At 36.3% G+C, this 23,687-nt stretch overlaps 1 protein-coding gene across 1 annotated transcript; it reads right to left on the bottom strand.

Moving 5' to 3' along the window:
* Positions 1-22,447: 22,447 nt before the first annotated feature.
* On the bottom strand, positions 22,448-23,365 carry LOC138906098 (uncharacterized). The gene has a single exon (XM_070194620.1). It carries the CDS (start codon positions 23,363-23,365, stop codon positions 22,448-22,450), a length of 918 nt encoding a protein of 305 aa, XP_070050721.1.
* Between the last annotated feature and the right edge of the window lie 322 nt (positions 23,366-23,687).

Genomic DNA, 23,687 nt, shown 5'->3' with positions numbered 1-23,687 from the left:
AGAAATGAGGAAAAAAGTGCATATAGTGTGAGATTTGCTATGCCAAGAAGAGAAATGCGATATTGTTTGATTATGTTGGCTTTGTACCTCCAACCCGGTACCATAATCGAAATCTTGAATCAAATTTGGGGATATAATTTATATCTTCAAGGTGGAGGAAAATGTGATAAAGTTTGGATAAGTCGTGCCAAGACTATAAATAAAATGCTTGTTGGAAGGCAAGCCAACTCTACTTTTTTTTTGTTATTTTATTTTATTGTGTTATCTTTGTAATGTTATTTTTGTGTTTTGTAGGAGTAAGAGCATAGAGTCAAAGCTAATAGGAAGTATGCAAAAGTGAACAGGTGGTTGGAACTAAGTATGGGGTGTCCGCACAAATGATCATATATGGGTGAAGCCTGCGTATCCCGTGAACTGCTAATGCTTCGAACTTTGACCTACCAGGGAGTCTCTTTTATCCTCTTATTATTTATTGTATGCATTGAGGACAATGCACAATTTTAAGTGTGGGGTGAGGAGATTGTCAGGGTGATTTTCTGCGCTATCTTAACTTAGTTGTAGTACTCTTTCGTAGTATAGTAGTTTATGTTAAAAAAAAATAATTTGTGAAAAAATCGAAAAAGAAGAAAAAATCAGAAAAATTAGACTTTTTTCGACGATGGATTTTGTGGACAGCTTTCTTGAGAGATTAAGGTCCACTGAAAAATGCAAAAAGTGGATTCTCCTTTCGTTTCTAGTTAGTTTTAGTTAGGTAATAATTCTCCCTTGATTTTTTTTTGTGCATCTGTTCTTTTTCAGGGGATGTAACTTTAACCGAGTATTGTATTTAGGATTAGAGTAGGAGTGGGAAGGAAGAAATAATTGCTCTTAGATGCATTTTGACATGTTTGTTGCTAGCACATTTAGGCTGAGGCATGTGAATCACCTTCCCGACATGTTTTGAACTGTATGATGCCTTAAAATATTTAAATAGCATGTTCTGTGACGCCCTTTTCTGAGCTTCTTGACTTGTTTGTTCATCTAGTGCTTATTGCTTAATACTTCTTGGTTATGTGCTACTTGCTTTAACTTGAGAGTTGGAATGAAACTGTCCTGAATGAGTTGTGTGCAATGTGTGTGAGAGGTTTGAAGTTGTAGTCTGTGTTATCTTGAGTTAGTCTAGAATTTGCCCCATGTGTGAGACAAAGCGAAATAAATGTTGAGTCTAGGAGATGATCTAGGTATTTCTGTGATTAGCCCTTTGAGCCTTAATTGCCTATCATTAATTTAATTTTTTTTAGTTAGCTCCTTTGAGCCTATAAATATTTCCTTTGGCACCCACGTTTCAAGCCTAATCCCCTTTCGTTATTAATTTATTCTTTGATTGAACCTTGATCTCCAAAAGTACTTGAGTTACAAGATTGAGCGCTAGAAAGGTAAGGAAAAAATGGGGTAGCTTTTGAGTGGAACCATAAAAAAGGAAGAAAGGTGCACTACAAACAAAGAGCCATTAGCGGAAATTATAAGCATTGGGGAAGTGTAAGACAAAATTACAAAAAAAGAAGGAAAAAAAGTGAAACAAACATCACCCGAGTATATTCTATCATCACTAGTGAGTTATCAATATTGAAGTGTTTAAAGAAAGGGGGCCTACTTGTGATATGGTAATGATATGGGACGTATGAAGATTGGGTTATGATGAGCAGCACTCGAATTATTTGATGTATTGTATTAATGTGCTTAGAAGAGTTAGCCACTATTACCCAAATGTATCTTATCCGTCTCTTAGCCTACATCACAATCCATAAAGTTCTAATTGATCATAGATTTAGCAGGCTTAGATTAGTCGAGTCCTACACTACATGCAAGCCTATAGTACGACCTTGGGAAATGCATGAATTATTTTGTGAGAGTGAGTGAATTCTTGTTCTTATGTATGAGTCTTGAATTACATTTGTTCTTTTGAATTGAATATCTGGACTATTTCTTCTCTTGTTTATTAGTGAAGGAATATGATCTCATGACGGATAGGTGAATTTATTAAACTTCTCTTATTTGGGTGAGGGTGCAAACCAAGAGTGCTTAGTGATAACGAATCGACCTTTGAGGTAAGGTGGTTATGTACAGGTTGTTTGAAGCTTTGAATTTGTTCAACTTATTGTGACGACCCAACCGACCATTTTGTGTAATTGTGTGATATTTTCCCTTTTTATGCTTCACATATGTGTGTTTATGGTTTTATAACTTACAGGGTTGGTTAGTTTTATTCCGGGAAGATTTCGGGTTGTTTGGGACCGTTTAATTCTTGACTTAGAAGCTTAAGTTAGAAATGTTGACCAAATTTTGGCTTTTCTAAAAAAGAGCCCAGAATGGTATTTTGATAGCTCTGATATCTTCGTATCGTGATTTTGGACTTGGGCGTATGCCCGAAATTGAATTCGGAAGTCTGCAGGTTGATTTTTGTTGTTTTGCCAAAATTTGGCAGTTTGAAATTGAAGGATTTGACCGTAGATTAACTTTTAGTTATCGAGTTGGAATTTTATTTTGGGAGTTGGAATTGGTCCGTTATGCTATTTAGAACTTGTCTGCAAAATTTGATATCGTTTGGAGTTAAATTGATAGAATTCGGATGCTTAGTTGCAATTCTAATAGTTCTTGAACTTTACTTTGAAATTCATGCATTTTAGTGTTCGATTCGTAGTCTTAGATGTTATTTTTATGTTTTTATCGCGCGAGTAAGTTCGTATGATATTTTTAGACTTGTGTGGATTGGTTTGGAGCCTCGAGGGATCAGATGAGTTTCAGGCATGTTTCGGAATGAATTGAAATGAAAATGAATTGTTAGTATTGATGTTGCTCTGTTATCGCAATTGCGAGAACTAGCCTCACAATTGCGAAAGTGACAGTGGGGGGTCTGATGTTGAAATTGTGACTAACCCGTTCGCAATTGCGAAGTCATCAAGCATTTGGCTTGGTTCGCATTTGCGAACAATTGTTCGCTTTTGCGAAAAGTCCAGCTTCGCAATTGCGAAGCCTTTGTCGCAATTGCGATTATTATTAAGGATGTCAGGGTTTCCAAATGTGATCCCTGGTCTGCAACTGCTAGGGCTCACAAATGCAAGCCATGTATCGCAAATGCGACATCTGTAGCTGGATAAAGGGCTGGGAGGCGGGATTTTTCAACATATTCCCATTTTAGAACCCTATACTCGGTAGGAGGAGATTTGGAAAGGGAATTTTCATCTACAAACATTGGGCAAGTGATTCTAATCTATTTCCAACTATATTTCATCAATATATCTTAGAGTTTAACATCAAAATCATGTGAATCAAAGTGAAAAATTTGTGAAACTTTGTCAAGTTTTTGAAAAATAAGAATTTGCGTTTTGAGAGTTGATTTGGACTCCAATTTTGAAACTAATCACATATATGAACTCGTGGGGTTATGGGTAGTCAAAATCTACCTTTGGACCGGGGTTTTGACTGGCGAAGCCCCAGGTTGACTTTTTTTGACTTTTTGAAAAAGTATAAAGATCATAGCTTTATCTATTATAATTGATTTTTCTTGCATTGTTTGATGATATTAAGTTGATTTTGATTAGATTTGAGCCATGTGGATGCGCGTTTGGGGGGAAAAGATATTTTCGAGGGTTGAGTTGGCCTAGTTAAGGTAAGTATCTTGCATAAATTTGTGTGGGAGAAATACCCTTAGGATTTGGGATTGATTGTGTCATTTGTATTATGTGAAAATCGTGTACGCAAGATGACGAGTGGGTACACAGGTTATATATAGTATTTGACTGGTTTAGGATACTTAGACTCTTTTCATGTTTTAATTGAATTATCATATCATGTTCTAAATTCTCATAGTCAATCTACTCTTACTTTCGTTAGTCTATCCTTACAAGCCTTAAATGACTTCGTTAACACTTGTCCTACATCTTACTCTATATTTTTCTCTTATGCTTTAGTTGAACTTGTTACCTCTTTCATTGTTACATGTTATCTTTTCCATTGTTCATTTATCATCATTTGAAGTTATTGTTACATGTTATCTTTTTCATTGTTGATTATCATTATTTGAAGTCATTGTTACATGTTATCCTTTCATTATTGATTATCCTTATTTGAAGTCATCGGTATATGTTATATCTTCTATTGTGAGATATTCTTATTTAGTGTCGTGGTTACACATTATCTTTCTCATTGTTGAGTTATTGGTGTTGAAGTTATAAAAGTCGTTATCACATTGAGGCGAAGTGTTAATTGTTGAGATATCTTTTATTGTTGAGAAATTTACATTCATTGTTATTGTTGATATTTTTGTACACATTGTGGTTGGGCCATGGGCTATTACTGTGGAAATATTGATATTATTGATTATTGGCAAGTTGTGACATATGGGCACTTGTGGTGCGAGTTGTTATTGTAATATGATATTGATGCACATGCAGCGGTATAAGGATAGGGGTTAGTATGTATGCGGTAGCATAAGGTGAGACTTATGTGCGTGTTGCTTGTAAGGGAGTTACTTGAAGTTACATGGCATCATAAGTTGGGCTAAAGTGCATGTAGCTATTTTGGAGAAAATATTTTTAAAACTATTTAAATATAAGGCTCACACAGCGGTATAAAAAAAGATTGTAATTGAAATTGAGAAATGTGAATACGAGGCGGTACCTCGATTGTGATTCTTGTTATATAAGAGGCGGTACCTCGGTTGTGATTCTTATTGTACACGAGATGGTACCTCGTTGTGATTCTTGTTGTTTATCTCATGTTGCAAAGATTTATTGGTGGGAATACTTCTTGTTGTTTTGTTCTTCCTTGTTCAATTAGTTATTGTCCGTATATGATCATTGTGGTTCATTTCAATCGCTTCCTTTATGTTATCTCTATGCTTACAATCCTTTCACTAGTCTATGTTATTAACTTGCTTCATATTACTTATTTCTCTGCTTTCCATTTTTTTGTTATTACATTTTCATTCTGTTTATTATGTCCTAGTAGGTATCTTGACCTGACCTCGTCACTACTCTATCGAGGTTAGGCTTGATACTTACTGGGTACCGTTGTGGTATACTCATACTACGCTTTTGCACCTCTTTTTGTGTTGATCTAGGTACGTCTACTCGTGCCAGACGTTAGGGATCGATTGTTAGCTGCTTTTCGGAGACTTCAAGGTAAACTTGCTCGGCGTCAGCAGGCCTCGGAGTCACCTTCCCTTATCTTTCTTTTCTGTTGTATTTTCCATTCAGACAGAGTTATAGTAGACATTCTAATTTATTCATTTGAGCTTATGATTCAGTTCCACTGCTTTTGAGAAAGTTGTTGTTGAGATTCTGTTTTGGAAGGCTATATGAGTTTGTTAGTTCTATTTTAGTATTCCTGCTGATTATTCTTATTAAGTTATTATTAAATGTTAGGCTTACTTAGTTTTAGAGACTAGGTGCCATCACGACATCCTGCAGAGGGAAACTGAGGTTGTGACACTTATGGCATGCGAAGTCAGAAAGTGTGTAAAATGGGTATGCTCATGCTTAATTTTTGGTATCAACCATAGTCGTAGGTGTAGTGTGATTACTTGCTTATGCTCCATCATGATGTGGTCTCTTGAGTTGTGTGGTTGAAATAGTAAAGTTTAGGTTACTCGAGGACGAGCAAAATTTTAAGTGTGGGTAGTGATGTTAGGCATATTTTCATATGTTTTGATATTATTTACTCTACTTGTTTTGTTATTTAATTGTATTTTATATTGTATATGCCCAACTTAGCTTGAGTATTAAGTTTTAAACTTATTTGAATATTAATTAATAATGTAGGTATATTGGAGAGTGAAGATGGAATTTTGGAGTAAAAAGAATGAATTTCAAATCATCACATAATGATTACTTGGTGAGTAATCATTACATGATAATTAGTTGGCTAATAAGTTTATAAGAAGATTGGAAATTAGGCACCAAGCAAGGAAATGAGGGTAAATAATATTCTGGTTCGAGGGATGCGTTACCCCTCCTTCATATGTTGTCTTTAGGTTAAAATTCCCGATCACTTAAAGCAACCTTGTGAGCCAAGGAGATCTTCTCTACAATAATGAGTCCTTTAACAAAAGCGCCTATTTATTCTCAACTATTTTTGTAGGGGGGATCAAACTAATTCTTTGAACTAGATAGAATTTTATAAAAAAACATTACAAAGCTCATAGCCCATAAATAAAGGTAGGTTGGAATTGGTGAAAATTGAAAGGACTTTAGACTTTCGGAATAATGACAATTAAATTAAAGTAGGCATGGTACGAGAGGAAAGAGACCAGCCTTAGGCCTCTTCAGCTAATAAATGCGTCAAAGACCGTTGCCATCTACTACTAGTCGCAAACAAGCCCTTGCTAGGAGTGAAATTGCCCTCGATCAACTTGGAGCTAAAAGCCCTAAAGAAGAAAAAGAATTGTCCTAAGATTGCCTACTTAATCCGGTTGTCATTGTCCCAATTTCTCACCTTAGAAGTCGTGATGAGACCTAGTCTCTAAGACTAGGTAATCCTAACACATGCTGATTTAATAACATAATTGAACTATTTAATCATTTATCATAAACTATTAAATGACATATATAGCCACAAGCAGCCAATAGTTACACATTTTCCAAAATCGGTAGTACGGAGTCATAAACAGTACTAAAACACACTAGAATTTCTAAACACAATATTGTTTTGGCTTACAATTTAATAGTAACATAATGAAGTAAGATGGTGACTCTGAGGCCTGCGAACGTCAAGAGGTATACCTTGAAGTTTCCCGCCGCGCAGATGCAACTCTCAACAACACAATCAGAATACCTGGATCTGCACAAAAATGTACAGAAGCATAGCATGAGTATACCACAACGGTACCCAATAGGTATCAAGCCTAACCTCGGTAGAGTAGTGACGAGGTAGGTCAAGACACCTACTAGATATAGAAATATATTCAAGATATACATAAGCTAACAATGGAAAGAAGATCAATGTAAGATCAACGACAGAAAAATTCTTGATTTACAACCAACAATGAAGTAATAGAAATATAAATGGCAGCAAGTAGTAAATGAGTAATAAAGAAACAACATAATCCGAACATCGATGAGATGTAAATCAAGTCAAATAAGGAAAAACTTATGATAACTCAAATAATCAAATCGCTTCCAACGCATGGACTTACAACAAGAATTACCCCGAGGCACCACACCTCATAAATCACAAGTCATGAACCACAATTTCCAAATCTTACACATATCACACGACAAAGCTCTCGTGCTACCATGTACTTTGCAACCGTGATAAATATTAATTTAGATGAACGAAAGATATATTTAGATACCATAAAATATAATAACAATCTTGAATAAGGTAAAGTGTCAAATGAAATAATGAGTTTATTTTAGAAATCAAGTAAAGTAAAATAATATACAATTTGTACGAAAGTATAAGATGGGTTTAGTTTAGAAATCAATAGAATTGAGTAAAAGTATCATTTTAAAACAAAGCAAAACATAAGTTAAATTAACGAGTTAAATATAGAATTTATTAAAGAAAAACATGATAACAATTTTAAGTAAGGTAAACATCTAACAGGGTGATGAGTATAATTTGAGATCCCAATTATAGTGAAAGTGCGATAACCATTTAGAAAAATAAGGCATCGAGTGAGATAAGGAGTTCTATCTTAAGAGGCATATAGAATAAAGCATATTAATAATTCTTTTATTTAAACCATTATGTTACCAACAACTCAACAGAATATGATACAGTGACTCCACGCAATTAAATTCACATTGACAATCAATTCACTAAGTTATAACAGAGGCACAGATTGACATGTTAAAGTAACACAACAAATCACATAGAATGCATAACTCACACAAGAAACCACAACAGTTCCAACACCAAGATAGCAACGAATAACCAAATACAATCAAAATGTAGATGAATGATTGAAGGAAGAACAATGTCCGTTCAAATCAACAAGTTTTTCCAACATGGAATGTACAATAAAAATCACAACTGAGGTACCGCCTTATATTCACATTTTACAATTTCAATCACAATCTTTCCTTATATCACCGCGTGAGCCTTACATTTAGTTTTGAAAATTATTTTTTTCCCGAAATAGCTACACGTGTTTTAGGCCACCTTATCTCACCGCGTGGCTTCAATTAGTTACCCTACTAGCAACACGCGTATCAAGCCCACCTTATCTCACCGCATGCGTATCAACCCCTAACCTTACACCACTGCATGCCTATCAATATCGCAACATAATAACAACTTGCACCACAAGTGCCCATATGCTACAACTTGTCACAAAGTCAACAACATCAATATTTTCACAACAAATAGCCCATGGCTCAACCACAATGTATACAAGAATTTTAACAATAACAAAATGAATGAGAATGCTCAACAAGGAAAGGTATCTCAACAATTAACAACTCTGCCTCAATGTGATAACGGCTATTACAACTTCAACACCAATAACTCAACAAGATGATATTCCACGAAATAATAACTTCAATTAAAAGTGATTCAATAATTAAGAGCTAACAAGACAATAAGGAAGGCAATAAATTCAACTAAAGCATATAAGAGCAAAATAACAAGTAAGAGGTAGAACAAGTGCTAACAACGTCAAATAGAGCATGTAAGAGTAGATTAATAATGAGAGATATAACATGTTATGACAATTCAATTAAAGGCATGGAAAGAGTCTAGATAATCTAAACTGGTCAAATACCATATATAACCCGTGTACCCACTCGTCACCTTGCGTACACAGCTATCACATAACACAAATAGCACAATCCATCCAAATCCTAAGAGGTAATTTCCCCCACACAAAGTTAGGCAAGATACTTACCTCAACTAGGCCAACTCAATCCTCAAGCCTTTCCCTAAAATTCGCCTCCACATGACTCGAATCTAAAAAATGACTTAATAACGTCAAATAATGCAAGAGAAATCAATTACAATAAATAAAGCTATGATCTTTACATTTCCCCCAAAAAGTTAACAAAAGTCAACGTTGAGCCCGCCTTAGATTCCGAATCCAAGATTACTCGAACGAAGCCCGAACCAATACAATCTCACACGAATGAAAACTGACTCAATCGGAGTCCGATAGCTCAACCAATTCTCCACAATATCGCTCTTGAGTGTTCATAACCCAAGAGTCCAACCCACAGTAATTGGGTCCCATGTCTCCCGAAATACTCCTCCAAAACTCACCAAATTCGAGTATGTTGTTCTCCTAATATACGAGAACAAAACCCCAAAAGGAATCGGGAAATAAATGCATCTAACGTATTTTCAATCTTTAAAATTTAAGATATAACCTAGGTCTTGATTTAAAGAATTAAATGAATTTTCAATTAAAATCATGGATTAAACCTTAAACCAAGGGAATGAATCAAAGTAAAATACTTAGGTTATGGTTTAGACCTTACCCCATAGAAAAAACTTGAAGAACATCCTTGAATTCTCTCAATCCCAAACTTTCAAGATGAGAAAAACTCCAACAACATTAATAGCCAAAAATGCCAGTTGTTCTACCTTGTTTCTTGTGCCAAATGATCCCGAAACTTACTTTTGATGCCTCTAATAGATACCTCGTGAAATTCCAGTCAAGTTAGAATTTTGAATCACTCCATTTGACCTTACAATGAAGGAAATATGTTAGTTTCAATATTTCAAAATAGTGCAGATTTTTAAATACGAATTCACTGGCAATTTCGTAACTAATCTAAAAAATTCAGCAACCCAATTCTTAGTAAAATGACCATAAATTACTCATACGATGTCAAAACATAATGATTTCAGTTGCTATGGTTCCAAAATTATGATACAGATATAATGGTTTTGTCGAAACACAAATCAAAGTCCATTTGCTCAATATGATAACATTTATGCTTAAATCGACGTCAAAACCGAAAACAATCACCATATAACCCAAATTTATCCAAAACTCATTAGAATTTATTCAAACTTTGTGGACATGTCCAAAATCATCATACAAACTTATTGGAATAATTAAAACCCGATTCCGAGTCCATTTACGCAAAAGTCAAACCTTGATCAACTCTTCCAACTTAAAGTTTTTAAAACGAGAATCATTCTTCCAAATCCATCCTGAAACATAGAAAAACTGAAACCAACCATACACGTAAGTCATAATACATAATAAAAAAACTACTCAAAGTCTCAAACCATCGAATGGAATACTAAATCTCAAAATAATCGGTCGGATCGTTACACCGGTACTTTCTTCTTCCCCCAAAAATATGAAGGTTTTGTCCGAATTCCTCACTATCTTAAATTTTTCCTATTTCACCCGGGAAAAAGGTTATTTCAGCCCTACATAGTCCCAACTTGTATAAAAGGCATTCTAAACCTATTTGGTGGATATCTAGCATATTTTGGGGAGAAAAATACGCCACTTTGGAGGAAAAGAACGCAAACCACATTGAGAGGAGGCTTCCATCTAGTTTTTCTTCTCTTCTCTTCTCTTCTCTTCCTTTAATCTCATAGTTTATTAGTTCTAGGGTTGTGGGTGCTATATGAACATTGTAGTTTGAAGCTTGGATTGTTCTTATTAATTTATTGTATTGATTTATTTATACAATCTTGTGCTTAATTTTTGATTGTTTGATCAACAATTGAATACTATCTACAGATCTAGGATTGAACCATGAGTTTGATATTCAACGTGTTAATGAGGGAGCATCCTGGTATTGTTGTTACACATGCTACAAAAGGAGGAAGATCCGTAACAAGTACAATTGTTTCACTCTAAGTTTTAGATTCACTTGCATGATCTTCCTACGGGTTACATATTTGAGGCAGTGGCTAAATAAATTGACAATTTTATTGGGTCCTTTCTTAGTTATAATGCTCGGAAAATTACTGAAAAACTTAATGTTTTTATGCGAATAAGGATCCGGATTGATCTTCGAGAGCCGTTGAAATGTTCTAAGAATATTTCTAAGCGTGGAGAAAATATTGCTTCTATCAATTTTTTTTTTTATAAAATACTGCTATTGTTTTACCTTATTTTTGGTTGTTTGTGGCATGGAGATAGTACCCGTGAGACTAATTTCATGTTACCATAGGACAAGTAATGTTTGGCTATAATTTTATATTTTTAGTGCATTACTTACCTTATATTTTAGGTGCTTTAATGCTAAACTATACTATATTTGTGCTTAATTGAGTTTATTTTATGTGTAGGTACGTTGAAGATGGAATTGAGAGCAAAATAAAGATATTATGTGTATTTTATACACTATAAGAATGGAGCTATGATTATTTAATTATTGAATATACAAGGGTTAAAAGTTAACATTACAAAGAAAATCAAAACAAAGAAAGGAGAGCAACTGAAAAAAGAACCAAAAGTAAGAAACGAGAATGAGAAAAGAGTTTGAAAAGTTAGGCAGAAAAAAATTGTTCGCTCAGGGCATAGCTCCAAAGCAGAGGGTGCAAGCGATAGTGCCATGGTTAGATGAAGATGATGCAGATAAATGTTGGTGTATTGATCCTTCTTTTTCTTTTCTTGATAAAATTTTCAATTGTGCTCGGGTCATCACGGATTAGAGCAAAGGGTGATCGTAACTCTTGGAAAAAACTGAATGAATTCTATGATTATCGTAAGATTATTCATCCTAGGTATGATTTAGATAAAAAAAAAAAAAGAAGTTAGTAAACTAAAGAATAATTTTAATGATGTCTTGCTACAAGAGATTTGAAGAAGAGAGCTAAAAAATTCTGGCTATAATTTGCTGATAATAATACCAATTTCTTCCATATCCAAACATCAGAGCACAGGAGGAGAAATCGAATAGATGCGTTAAAAGATGAAAGTAGTCACTGAGTAACTCAAAAAGATAATATTCATGCATTGATTGCCAATTATTACTCTAATTTATTTGACTCAATCTCCAAGAATTATGCGCCAGTGATTAGCATGGTGAATAGAAGGGTTTCAAGTGATGATAATAATTTGTTATTGGCTCTATTTTCTCATAAGGAGTTTCACAAAACTATTTTTCATATGCATTCAGATAAGTCGCCATGCCTGATGGTATAAATACTAATTTTGGTATTTGATTGTGCAACGACAAAATCGGTCATTTTGAGAATTAGCATCCCGTTCGGTAACTTAAGATCTCAAGCAGCTTCGTATTATGTGTTATAACTTGCGTGTGTGGTCGAGTTCGGTTTTCAGATGATTCAGGGTCAATTTGGAAGAAGGATTCTTGTTTTAGAAGTTTAAGCAGTAAGAGTTGACCAAAATTTTAACTTTGGTGTAGACGACTCCGAAATGGCATTTTGATAATTCCAATAGTTTCGTATGGTGATTTTGGACTTAGGCGTGCATCCGGATTTGGATTTGGAGGTCCGTAGGATAATTTGAATCAATTTAGCGAAAATTGGAAAGTTGAAGTTTTGGAAGGTTAAGAAGTTTGACCGAGATTTGACCTTGTTGATATAGGGCTTGGATTGCGATTCCGAGAGTTGGATTAGCTCCGTTATGTCATTTGAGACTTGCATGCAAAATTTGACGTCATTCCGAGTTGATTTGATATGTTTCGGCACGAGTTTTGAAAGTTAGAAGATTTGAAAATTCATAAGTTCGATTCGAGGTGTGATTCGTAGTTTCGACGCTGTTTGATGCGATTTGAGGCCTCGAGAAGGTCCGCGTTATGTTATGGAACTTGTTTTCATGTATCGACGGGATCCGGGGCCACAAGTGTATTTCAGATGGGCTACGAGCCATTTTCTTATGTTTTGGAATGCTGAAGTTCTGGTGTCTGATGTCCTTCTACACGATTACATAGGTTGTTTGGTGAGTGACCCATTTTCCTTATTCGCGTTCGCAGTGTATGGTTCACGACCGCGAACGTGTAAATTCTTCTGCATCGCGTTCACATTTGATGTTCCACGTTCGCGTAGAGTTGGCCTTGCTGGGGAGCCCTACTTTGTTCTTCGCGTTCGCATATCTTTGCTCGCGATCGCGTACATTGAGACAGTGTTGAACCGCGTTCCCATCCCCTTATTCGTGATCGCGTAGTACATTCTTGGCAGCTGTTATTTTTTTTCTTCTTTGCGATCGCGATTCATGTTACCTGGGCAGCAGAATATAATTTTCAAAATCATGGATTTTGTCCATTTTTCATCTTTTGAGCTAGAGGCCTCAGATTTGGGCGATTTTTGAAGGGTTCTTCACGTGTTGATTGGGGTAAGTGTTCTTTATCCGAAATTAATTATATTTTATGATTCCATAGTTGTTTTCATTATTAAATTAGTGAATTGAATGGAAGAAAATGAAAAAATTTGTAATAAATTTTCAAAATATAAATGAGAATTTGAAAGGCGATTCGATGTCGGAAACTGATAATTTTGGTATGGTTGAACTCGTATCGGAATCGGTGTTAGTGTTTTGTAAATTTTATCGGGTTACGAGGTGCGGGACCGAGGTTGTCTTTTTAGTTTTAATTAAAAATTAGAGTTTTATTATCCGAAATTATTTCCTATGAGTTTTATTTATGATTTGAAGTTATTTTGGCTAGATTTGAGCCGTCCGGAGGTTGTTTCACTCAAGAAGGTCATTTTAGAGTATCAGTCTATCTCCTTTGAGGTAAGTATCTTGCCTAACTTTGTGTGGGGGAACTACCCCTTAGGAATTTGAGTCATTTGTGCTAATTGTGTCTTGTGAAGGCCGTGTACGCGAGGTGACGATTACGTACTCAGGCTAAATTGTGAAAATTTGACCGTTTAGGGCTCTTAGGTTCTTATGTTCATTAGATTTGAAGTTGTTTTGTCATGTTAAATCCCCCATTTACTAAATTCACCCTTACGTGTCTTGTTTGGAATTAATTGATTCATGTTCTACCTTTATTGCTGATTAAATTCTTATGTGCCTTAACTGAAGTTGTTGCCTCTTTTATTGTCATGCTATCCTTTTTGTAATTGCTTAACCTTAATTGAAGTTATTATTATCTCTTCCGTAATTGCTCAACCTTAATTGGAGTTATTAGTATCTCTTCCGTAATTGCTTAACCCCAATTGAAGTTATTAGTATCTTTTCCGTAATTGCTTAACCTTAATTGAAATTACTATTATCTCTTATGTTATTGCTTAACCTTAATTGAAGTTTGTTATCCCTTCCATTGTTGACGTATTTTTATTTGGGGTCATTGATTCATGCTATCTCTTTTATAGTCGGATTGTACTTTTGTGGAATCATTGTTACACATTATATCTCCCTTGTTGAACTATTATTGTTGAGACCATTACTCCATGTTATGTCTTTCTTTGTGAGCTCGTCCTTCCGTTTCTTTGTGTTTTGAAGTTCTTGTGTTGATTTACTTATCGTATTCTCGTGTTATTGTGGTTGTTGTTGTTGTACTCAGTGTTGTTGAGCCGAGGGCTATGCGCGATTGTGGTATTGAAACTATTTTGAGGAAATGTTATGGCATATGGGCACTTGTTGTGAAAGTCATTAAACTGTGTTGTTATGTTTTGGCACACGTCATATTGTTGAGAGGATTGCCGGGGTGTTCGCACGTGAGTTGTCCGTGTTGTTGTTACTATTGATATTTGCGCATGTGGCATGACATGGAGGGCTATATATGTGGGTTTGCGCATGTGACGAGACAAGGTGGGAATATTATTGTGTGTGTGCGGCGAGACAGGCAGGCATTTACTTTATTATTGTGTACATGGCGAGACAAGGTGGGCTATATTGGGGAATGATTTGTGATGACTTGTGATGGCTCGAGGGCATTGTTATTGTTGATATTTGTGTAGTGGTGTGCCTAGCTTGTGTGAGTTATACCTTATATATTTTTTGGTGATCGTTTCTTATGTGTCATTCATTGTCTCTACTCTTACTTGTTGACTTGAATTGTGGTAGAACACTTGTACACCTATATACGTAAATAAATCACATATCGGTTTAAGAAGATGAATCCTAATGTTATTGGCCATTTACATGTACTCCCGTGTACTTGCCTTCTGTGTGAGAGTTATCCTGTTGGCACGTGAGTTGTCCATACAGTCATGAGTCATTGTTATTGTTAGCATGTGAGTCGTCCATGGGGTCGTGAATTGTAATATGGGCACAAGATGCCAAGTGATTAGGGTTCACAAATTGGGACCTGAGATTTGTGATTTTGAGGTTTTGTATCTTGTAGAAATTCTTGGATAAACTTGGTGTGAAAGCGGTTGTTCTTATTGAGTTCTTGCTTGTTTTCCTTTATTTCGTTTCACCTGAGTTAAACTGTGTTTATCTTACTCTACAGTGTTATTACATGTTGTGTCTCGTTGCTAACTGTTGCTTTTAGTTCCTATTACAAACATTGTATTATTATTGACATTATGCCTAGCTTTATATCGATATTGTTCCCTGTTAGTTCTACATTTATACTTGTTCAGGTTGTTTAGTCCAGTGGGTGTCTTGACTGTCCCTCGTCACTACTCCGCCGAGCTTAGTCTTGATGTTCATTGGGTACCGTTGTGGTGTACTCATGCTACGCTTCTGCATATTTTTGTGCAGATCCAAGTGCCTCGGATGTTGTTGATTATTAGCTAGTTGGTCGAGCATTGCTGTGGAGCCTCAAGGTAAACTTGTCGTCGCGTTCGTAGGCCTCAGAGTCACCTTCTGAAACTTCATCTTGTACTGTTTATTTCTCTTCTGGAACAGTTGTATTTAGGGATTTTCTAGCAAACTCAGTAGAGCTTATGGCTTGTACTACCAGTTTTGGGACGTTATTTCATGTTGGAAATGTTGGTTTCATTTAGAAATAGCTGGTTTCTGCTTAATAGTTATGTTGTTTAATCGCTATCAATTAATTCACTAGTGTTAGGATTACCTAGTCCCTAAGATTAAGTGTCATCACGATATCCTACGGAGGAAAATTGGGGTTGTGACAGATTGGGCATGAGTTTCTGGAGGCTTGCAGGTACTGATTACAAAATAAATCTTTTCACGCCTCACTACATGAAACCATTATTGTCTTATACCAAAAACGCTGGATCCTTTTACTCTTAAAGACTTGCATCTAATTGCTTTAAGTAATATTTTATATAAATTTATTACTAAAGTGCATTCTAATATGCTGAAGTCTCTATTTTCAAGAATTACCTCGTCAACTTAGTCAGCTTTTGTGCCTGGACAGTTAATTACTAACAATGAGTTAATAGCTTTTGAAGTAATTCATCACATGAAATGTAAGAGTTGGGGTGACAAAGATGAGATGGATCTGAAAATTGATATTAACAAGGCTTATGATAGAGTAAACTCAGGATTTTTTAAACTATCATGCTAAAGTTGAATTTTGATCCAAATTGGATTTACCTTATCATGATTTGCATGACTTTTGTGAGGTATAAAATTTCTTTTAATGGATAGGAGATTGAGACGATTATTCCAAGGATTTATTCAAGCTTTATCTACTGAATTATGGGATCATAACCCCATTGATCATAACATGTATTCAAGCTTACCTTCACCAATTGGTAGGATTAAGACTCTAGTTTTTTTCTTTTCTTAAAGACAAGGTGAGGAACACATTTTTTTGTTGGGATATTTTTTAGGGCAAAGAAAGAGGTTTTAATTAAGTCAGTGGCTCAAGCTATTCCTTCATCATGGTTGTGTTCCTTATTCCTTCATCAAAGATTGGGAAGCAAAGAAAGATGCATTGGCTGTCATGGCAGCGCCTTTATTAAAAAAAAAGGAGATTTGAGGTATGGATTTTCGTAACTTTGCACTGTTTTAATGCTGCTCTACTTGGGAAGTAGGGTTGTAGATTTTTCACTCTTCTAAAAGCTCTTCTTTGTCAAGTCCTTAAAGCTAAATATTTTCAATTAAGGAATTTTCATCGGCCCATTTAGGCCAGAATTCTCGTTACTTGTTAAAAATCATATTGCATTCTAAGTAGCTGTTGCAAAATGGTATCAGGTGGGGAGTGAGAAATGGTAAAAAAAATTAGTATTAGTAATGACCCCGCTTTAGATATTAAATTTTTCCCCAAAATTATTTTTTGTGGAATATGCGAGTTAAAGATCTGTTTTGTGAAGATAGCAGAAGGTAGGATTAAGATAACATTTTTTCTATATTTGATGTAGAGGAGCAAAAATAATTTGCAGTATTCCGATTAGTGTAAGAGGTGAGGTTGATCGCTTAATTTGGCATTTTATAAAAAAAAAAAAAGGATCTTATATGGTAATAACAGGTTATCATCTTTGTTATTCTCTCTCTAGCTTTTGACTTTTATTGGTATTTGTTGACGAGAAGAAGCTTTGGAACTTGAAATTACCTCCAAAGATATTATTTGGAGGTTTGCTCGAAATATTCTGCCTACTAAGTCTAAGTTACTAGCTATATGATTAATCTTCAAGCATGAATTTTTTTTTGTGGCTTAGTGAAAAACAATGAACATGTATTCCTTGAGTGTGAGAAGGCAGAAGAAATCTGGGTGGTATGACAGAATAAACAAAATGAGGAAAGCATTAGTATAGCAGAGTTCCTTAGGCGCGTTGTTAGTGACTCAAATTCTTCCATTTATGTGCTATCTGAAGCTCTGAAACTTTTAAGCGAATGGGAAATTGTCATGATTGAAGAGCGATTGAAAGGTCTAGTGAGTGCTTTCACACGAGTTGCAGTATCGTCTTGGTCTAAGCCTTCACATGGGATCTGGAATTGTAATATAGATACAGTTGTCTTCCACACTTCGGGCTGCAGTAGAGTAGGGGCTATTGTGCGTTATTCACCAGGTAAATTTGTAGTTGCATTTTCTTCGGTTTTATGATGTTATGCCAATGCTAGGCATGCTGAAACTATGGATTTAAGTTTTCTCACGTCTGGTTGATTTAATATTTTAATGGCCGGGTATAATCGAATGTGATGCCTAGGAATTGTTGTAACTACACCTCAAGTGAAGATTTTATAGAATTTGGAGTGTTTTAGGAGGACTATCGTTTTCTGTTAAGGAGAAATCCTAATATTTCTCTAGTTTCTGTTAAGAGGCAAGCAAATTTAATTTCTCTGCTTGGCAAGCGAGTGTAGAAATTATACTAGTCTGTTCTATTATAAGTACGCTCCTAATTTTATTGTAAACTTGTTGGTTGATGATTCAGCCTAACAAAAAACTTTGTTTGAGTTCAAAAAAGAAAAAAAGAAGATAAGAAGGAACCACGAGATAAAATAAGAGGATGCTAGAGTTATCATAATAAGAAGATTAAACTTAAATATATAATATAAATTGTGGCTTAATATTTTGCAAATAGTTTTAAAAAACGGCCTGCACAAATCTTAATACAGTCACGTGGCTTAATTTCTTGATGTTGAATGTCAGAATGAAGTTACATATACATATATTACTCCCTAATAAGACGTACTATAAAAATTGTAATGGGCCATGCCTCATTTTGAGTAGAAATAGCGTGGTATAGCTACTGTTTTAGGTGGTATTTACTTTTTAGTTAGTGTTTTGAATGTTGAGTAAAAATAGCTATTACTCTATTAAAATTGATACGAAAAATCTTTTTTACCCTTTCTTTATGAGTGATGTGTAAATAATAAGAACACTATATCCTTAATATTTACATTGCACACATGAAGTTAAGGACACCATGTCCTTAACATTTACACTGCATATATGAAGTTAAGGACATGATGTCCTAAAGTTTAGCAGCAGAAGGTGCAAATACAGGATACTTTGTCCTAAATATTTACACAACATTCATGAAGTGAATGACATCATGTCCTTAATATTTACACAACACATATGTCTAGCACAAGGGGTATTTTTGTCCGGCGGGTAAAAATTTATTAAGCACTGGCTAAAGAATAAATACTTTTAAAATAGTGACTAAAAAGTAAAGACATCTCTAATCAGTGGCTATCTGTGCACTTCCCCCTCATTTTGATAGTCTTTATTTATGGCTATAAAAATGTTATTTATATTTTACCAAACTAATGACTTTTACGCGAATAAAAATGAGTTTTGCAAAACCTTTTGATATTGTGTTGCTGGTATATATATTGCGATACTTGTCTCGACTTGAGCAATAATTTCAAAAATACAGCAGTAAAAACGTGCAACGACTAATATAATTCAATTAGTAGCTCGAATATAGAAAAATTTAGATAGGATCTCAAACACAAAAAAAGTTTATTAGGAAGCATACGCTTTTGATTTTCCTAAGTAAAGCAGTTGCAACAGAGACCACCTTTACATAAATATCACTTAGTGGAAACTTCATTAATTATCATCCTCATTTCTTGAGTGACCTTAGCAATGTTAGTCAATAACTTATAATAAGACAATGAATGAGTGACCAAAGATCAATTTCTTTTTTATGAAAAAAAAGGCTATCACGATTATACGATTACAAATGCACACTATAATAACCAAATCAAAGGAATCGTGTTGTAACTTCCAAACATAAGTAAATGAGAGTTTTTTTACGAAGGCAAGAAGGGAACCAAGCTGCACAAAAAGAAAAGGAAAAAAGAAAAGGGAGAGGAAAAGGGAGATATGCTATAGCTATATAGCATCGGAAACGACTAGTGAATAATAAAAATATTTTTTTATGCTTCTCTTTGATGCACGTCGAGAAGTTTGTTTTAAAACACACTCAATGAGTTCTTATTAATGTTACTAACTTGAGTGTAGAAATACTCGTATTTGATCACCACATTATTTATTTAGCGAGAGATGCAACAACGTATAATTGCCTCAATTGGAACTTGGCTACACTCCAATTAAAGGGATGAAGTTATGTCAAAATACTCTTGGAATCACGCGAGTCTTAAAAATAATAATACCAGGGCATCTCTTGTTGGATCTCAAAATCCTCTTGTTAGTAGGCGTTTGGACATAACATTTAGTATGATTTCTGAAAAAGTAATATTTTAAGTTAAGTTGAAAAATGATATTTGAAATTTGAAATTATGTTTGGACATGTATGTCATTGAAAAAATATTACAGCTTATGAGTAGAAAAAAAGGTTTTTTCGAAAAACTTGAAAAAGTGGTCAAAACTACTATGACCGCTTTTTGTTTTTCAAAAAACTCATTTTCAAAAAACCTCAAAAAACTTACCAAATTTCATGGATAAATATATTTTGGAAAAAATAATTCAGAAAAAAGAAAGTAAAAAAATCTATAGATAAATGGGTCCTAGTCTCCAACATTTTTTAAGAAATAATCAAATAGGGGAAGAAAAAAAATCTTATCGAAAGGAATAGACTAGTGCCTAAATATTTTGCATGCTGAACTATTAGCCTATTGGCGGGACTAGAACTAGATTTTTACAAAAATGAAATTATTTTCTCTAATTGTGGAAACATATACTTATGTATTAAGCAATTTATTTTCTACAACTATTATTCTCTATTGACACATTGTTAATGATGCAGTTTTCTTTTTGACGTTGTAGGCATTGTAGATATCTGCCACATTTTAGGGAGATAAATGATATAGAAGACAAGCTTTCACGATATGGAAGAAGTTCTATTCCACTCAGTTTGAAAGAAGCCACTATCATATTTGAGAAACTCCTTCCCATTTTCTTTACATACTTCCAATAAAGACTATTGTCACAGGACCGATTTAAAAGGCTCCGTGCGGACATCAAGATAGCATGACTGCTACTCTAGCTTCAGTCCTAACTAAGAAATAAGCACAATGTCGTACTTGAACCAAGACAATCACATAAACTCAAAGGTTGGGAAGATAATAAACTGAAAGGCACATAAAGGATGGGAGGCCAATGCCAATTTTCGGATTTAATTGATATACAAAAGAAGGAAATACAAGTGTATGAGATCTGCCTTCTAACAAGGCATATACATGTCTATATATACAATGAATGTCCACTACAGATTTGCTGGCAGTGGACCCATCCAGCTGTGTAGCACAACTTTCTGCTTGCATCATGTGATCTCCATGATTATGTTAGCAGCCTTTGTGCCAATGGTCCTGTCCAGCTGTTGTGTGTTGTGCCCCAGTTCTTGCTGGCAAAGTGTTGCCTCCCTGATTGTTCTGGCGGGTTGTGGTCCTACCCAGCTGTGCAGCACATGCCTTTGCTGGCAGATAGTTGCCTCCATGATTGTCCTGGCAGGCTGGGGTCCTACTCAGATGTGCAACATATGATATTGCTAGCAGAGTGTGGCCTCTATGAGGGCCCCGACAACCTGTGGGATTGTTGCCTCCATATGCAAAGACCCTCTGGTTTTTGGCAGCAGAGTTTGGCTCGGTTTGCAGCCCTTTAGGCGGGCAATTCGTTAGGGAACTATGCGGGGTGGTACACTCTCCCCAACTTGAAATGGCGACGACTGCGGCACCACAAAGTTTCAAGTAATTATGAACTTGATCTTTCAACGGCCATAGCTCCTCATATTTGTCCCACGATGTCTTCTCGGGTGGTTTCCCCTTCCAATGGATAAGAAAGCGGGCGCTTGAATTGCCCTAACCTACTCCTTGTACCACTTGATGGTTGATAATGGCCTCGACTTCCTTGTCGACGACCGAATGGGTTATGAAAATATTTGGTCGGCTGGATTGCCCCCACTCCACATCACCCCTGTCTCCAAATAGTGCCTTTGACGGACTAACATGCCCCGACTCAAGCAACTCTTCAGGTTGCTTCCTTGAATCCTCCAACTTCGGAGGTGCCATGCGATACGCACCCAAGGCTTGTGGCTTTGCCCCCGGTATGAAGTCCTTATTCTCTTTAAGGACTTGTTGTTCGCATGGAGGCAAGGCTTCGTCAACCTTGTCCTCCTTGGTCTCTGTCCCGACTGCCAAAACTGTGGCTCCCTCTTCCTTGAAGCCTTTCACGACTTGCATCGTGGACAATTGACTTACAACTTGCGGCACCCGAACTGTTGGTATCACACATGGACCCTTCGGGTCATAAATGTAAATCTGGTTGACATTTAAGCAGATGAAGGCCTTCACTTCATTCCAATAGTCCAATCCCAATACCAGATCAAACATATCCATGGGAGTGACAAAGAAACTCACTTTTCCCTGCCAAGCTCCTAAGTCGAGCTGCACATTGCGTGCAACTCCGTATACATGCCTAGGGATGGCGTTCACCGTCTTCAGCACGGAACTGCTAGGACCAACCGCAAGGCCAAGTGACTTAGCCTTTACTTCGGACACAAAGTTGTGTGTCGCGCTGATGTCCACCATGATACAGACAGACTGTCCGTTCAATCTTGCATCCACGAACATGGATCCTGACTCCCTTGCTTGGGGCTCCTTGCCTATCACATCGTTTCCTAACGAGTGGATCAATTTGGCAATATCATGCTTCCCGTGAGTAACTTGCTTCAAAGCAGGCTCTTTGGCCAGTACCATGTTGCCAAAATGAGTTATGCCTGATGGTTGTTGAACTGTTGCTTCGGCTTGTTCATCAGCTTGGACTCACTCCTCTGTTTCCCTCCGCTCGACCGCAATTAAGGCACTAAGTTTCTTCAAAGAAGGACAATCCTTGTAGCCATAATTGGGGTCCTTGCAGATGTAACAACCGGTGTGGGTACCAACTTCCTTCTTCCGTTGGTGATACATGTCACCCCAATGAGACACCTTGTTGACTTCTTCTCGGGAATCGCGACCCGGGGAAGCGGGTTGCTTGCCTTTGTCTCGATATCCATGGTCTCTACCAAGTTTGGAGTTGGTGTCCTTTGCCTTTGTGGCTTTTGTCCTAAAATCATTTAAGGACTTAGTCACCGTGATAGCTTCATCGACGTCTGTGACTTGACGCCGCTGCAATTCCTGTTTGGCCCAGTTTTGAAGGCCATCTATGAAATAGAATAGCAAGACATCGCTTGCTATGTTGGGAATTTGCAGAATAAGTTTAGTGAACTCCTTCATGTACTCACTAATGGAAGTTGTTTGCTTGAGCTCTCTCAACTTCCGACGTGCCTCATTGACAACATTTTGGGGGTAGAACTGACGCTTCAGTTCGTACTTGAACTGTTCCCAGCTCTTGATGGAGCAAGTTCCCTTCTCCATGTTGGCTTTATTCCTCCTCCACCACAATATAGCAGTGTCGGCTAGATACATTATTGCTGCCCGGATCTTGGAAGCTTCATCAACGATGTTGAGTTGCTCAAAGTAGTCCTCCATCTTCCAGATGAATTTCTCTACATCTTGAGCATTTCGTTTGCCCCTAAACTCCTTCGGTTTTGGGCCCTCAATTTTGGTTTCACGCATTGTTACATGACCAGTGCCACCAACAAACCTTGTTGCCTGCAGTTGTTGCTTTAGGGCTTCAACTTCCCCGTGCAACACCGATACAGCCTCGGCCAGTTTAAGCTCAAGGGTGGTCAGTCCATCCATGTGCTCCTTGAACACTTGATCTAACGTCTCTTTGATGTCTCCTAGCTCTTATAGGGTAGTAGACTCAAGTGAGCAGAAGTTGCCTTCAACAACTTCAGTACGCCGATTTAACGCAGCTAAACCAGCCTCGGTGAGATCCATTCTCACGTCTAAAAGATTTGTGGCAGAACCCTCACAATCTTCGCCACGGCCAACCAGTTATAGGGGTGGCCTAAAAGCTGACACCTCACTTGTTATGGCTATGGCGGGATCTCGCACTTTGCTCGTCCCTCTCTTCCTTGGTTTCTGTTTTCATGTTGGTGATTCGTCTCTCCCACGAATG

This window comes from Nicotiana tomentosiformis, chromosome 2 (assembly GCF_000390325.3).
Source record: "Nicotiana tomentosiformis chromosome 2, ASM39032v3, whole genome shotgun sequence".
NCBI lineage: Eukaryota > Viridiplantae > Streptophyta > Magnoliopsida > Solanales > Solanaceae > Nicotiana > Nicotiana tomentosiformis.
The sequence above is the reverse complement of the archived record's forward strand: the minus strand, read 5'-3'. Positions and strand labels throughout refer to the sequence as shown.

What these genes read in the sequence shown, in the direction of transcription:
- LOC138906098 (XM_070194620.1), bottom strand. Translation starts at nt 23,365, where the DNA reads ATGGATGGACTGACCACCCTTGAGCTTAAACTGGCCGAGGCTGTATCG.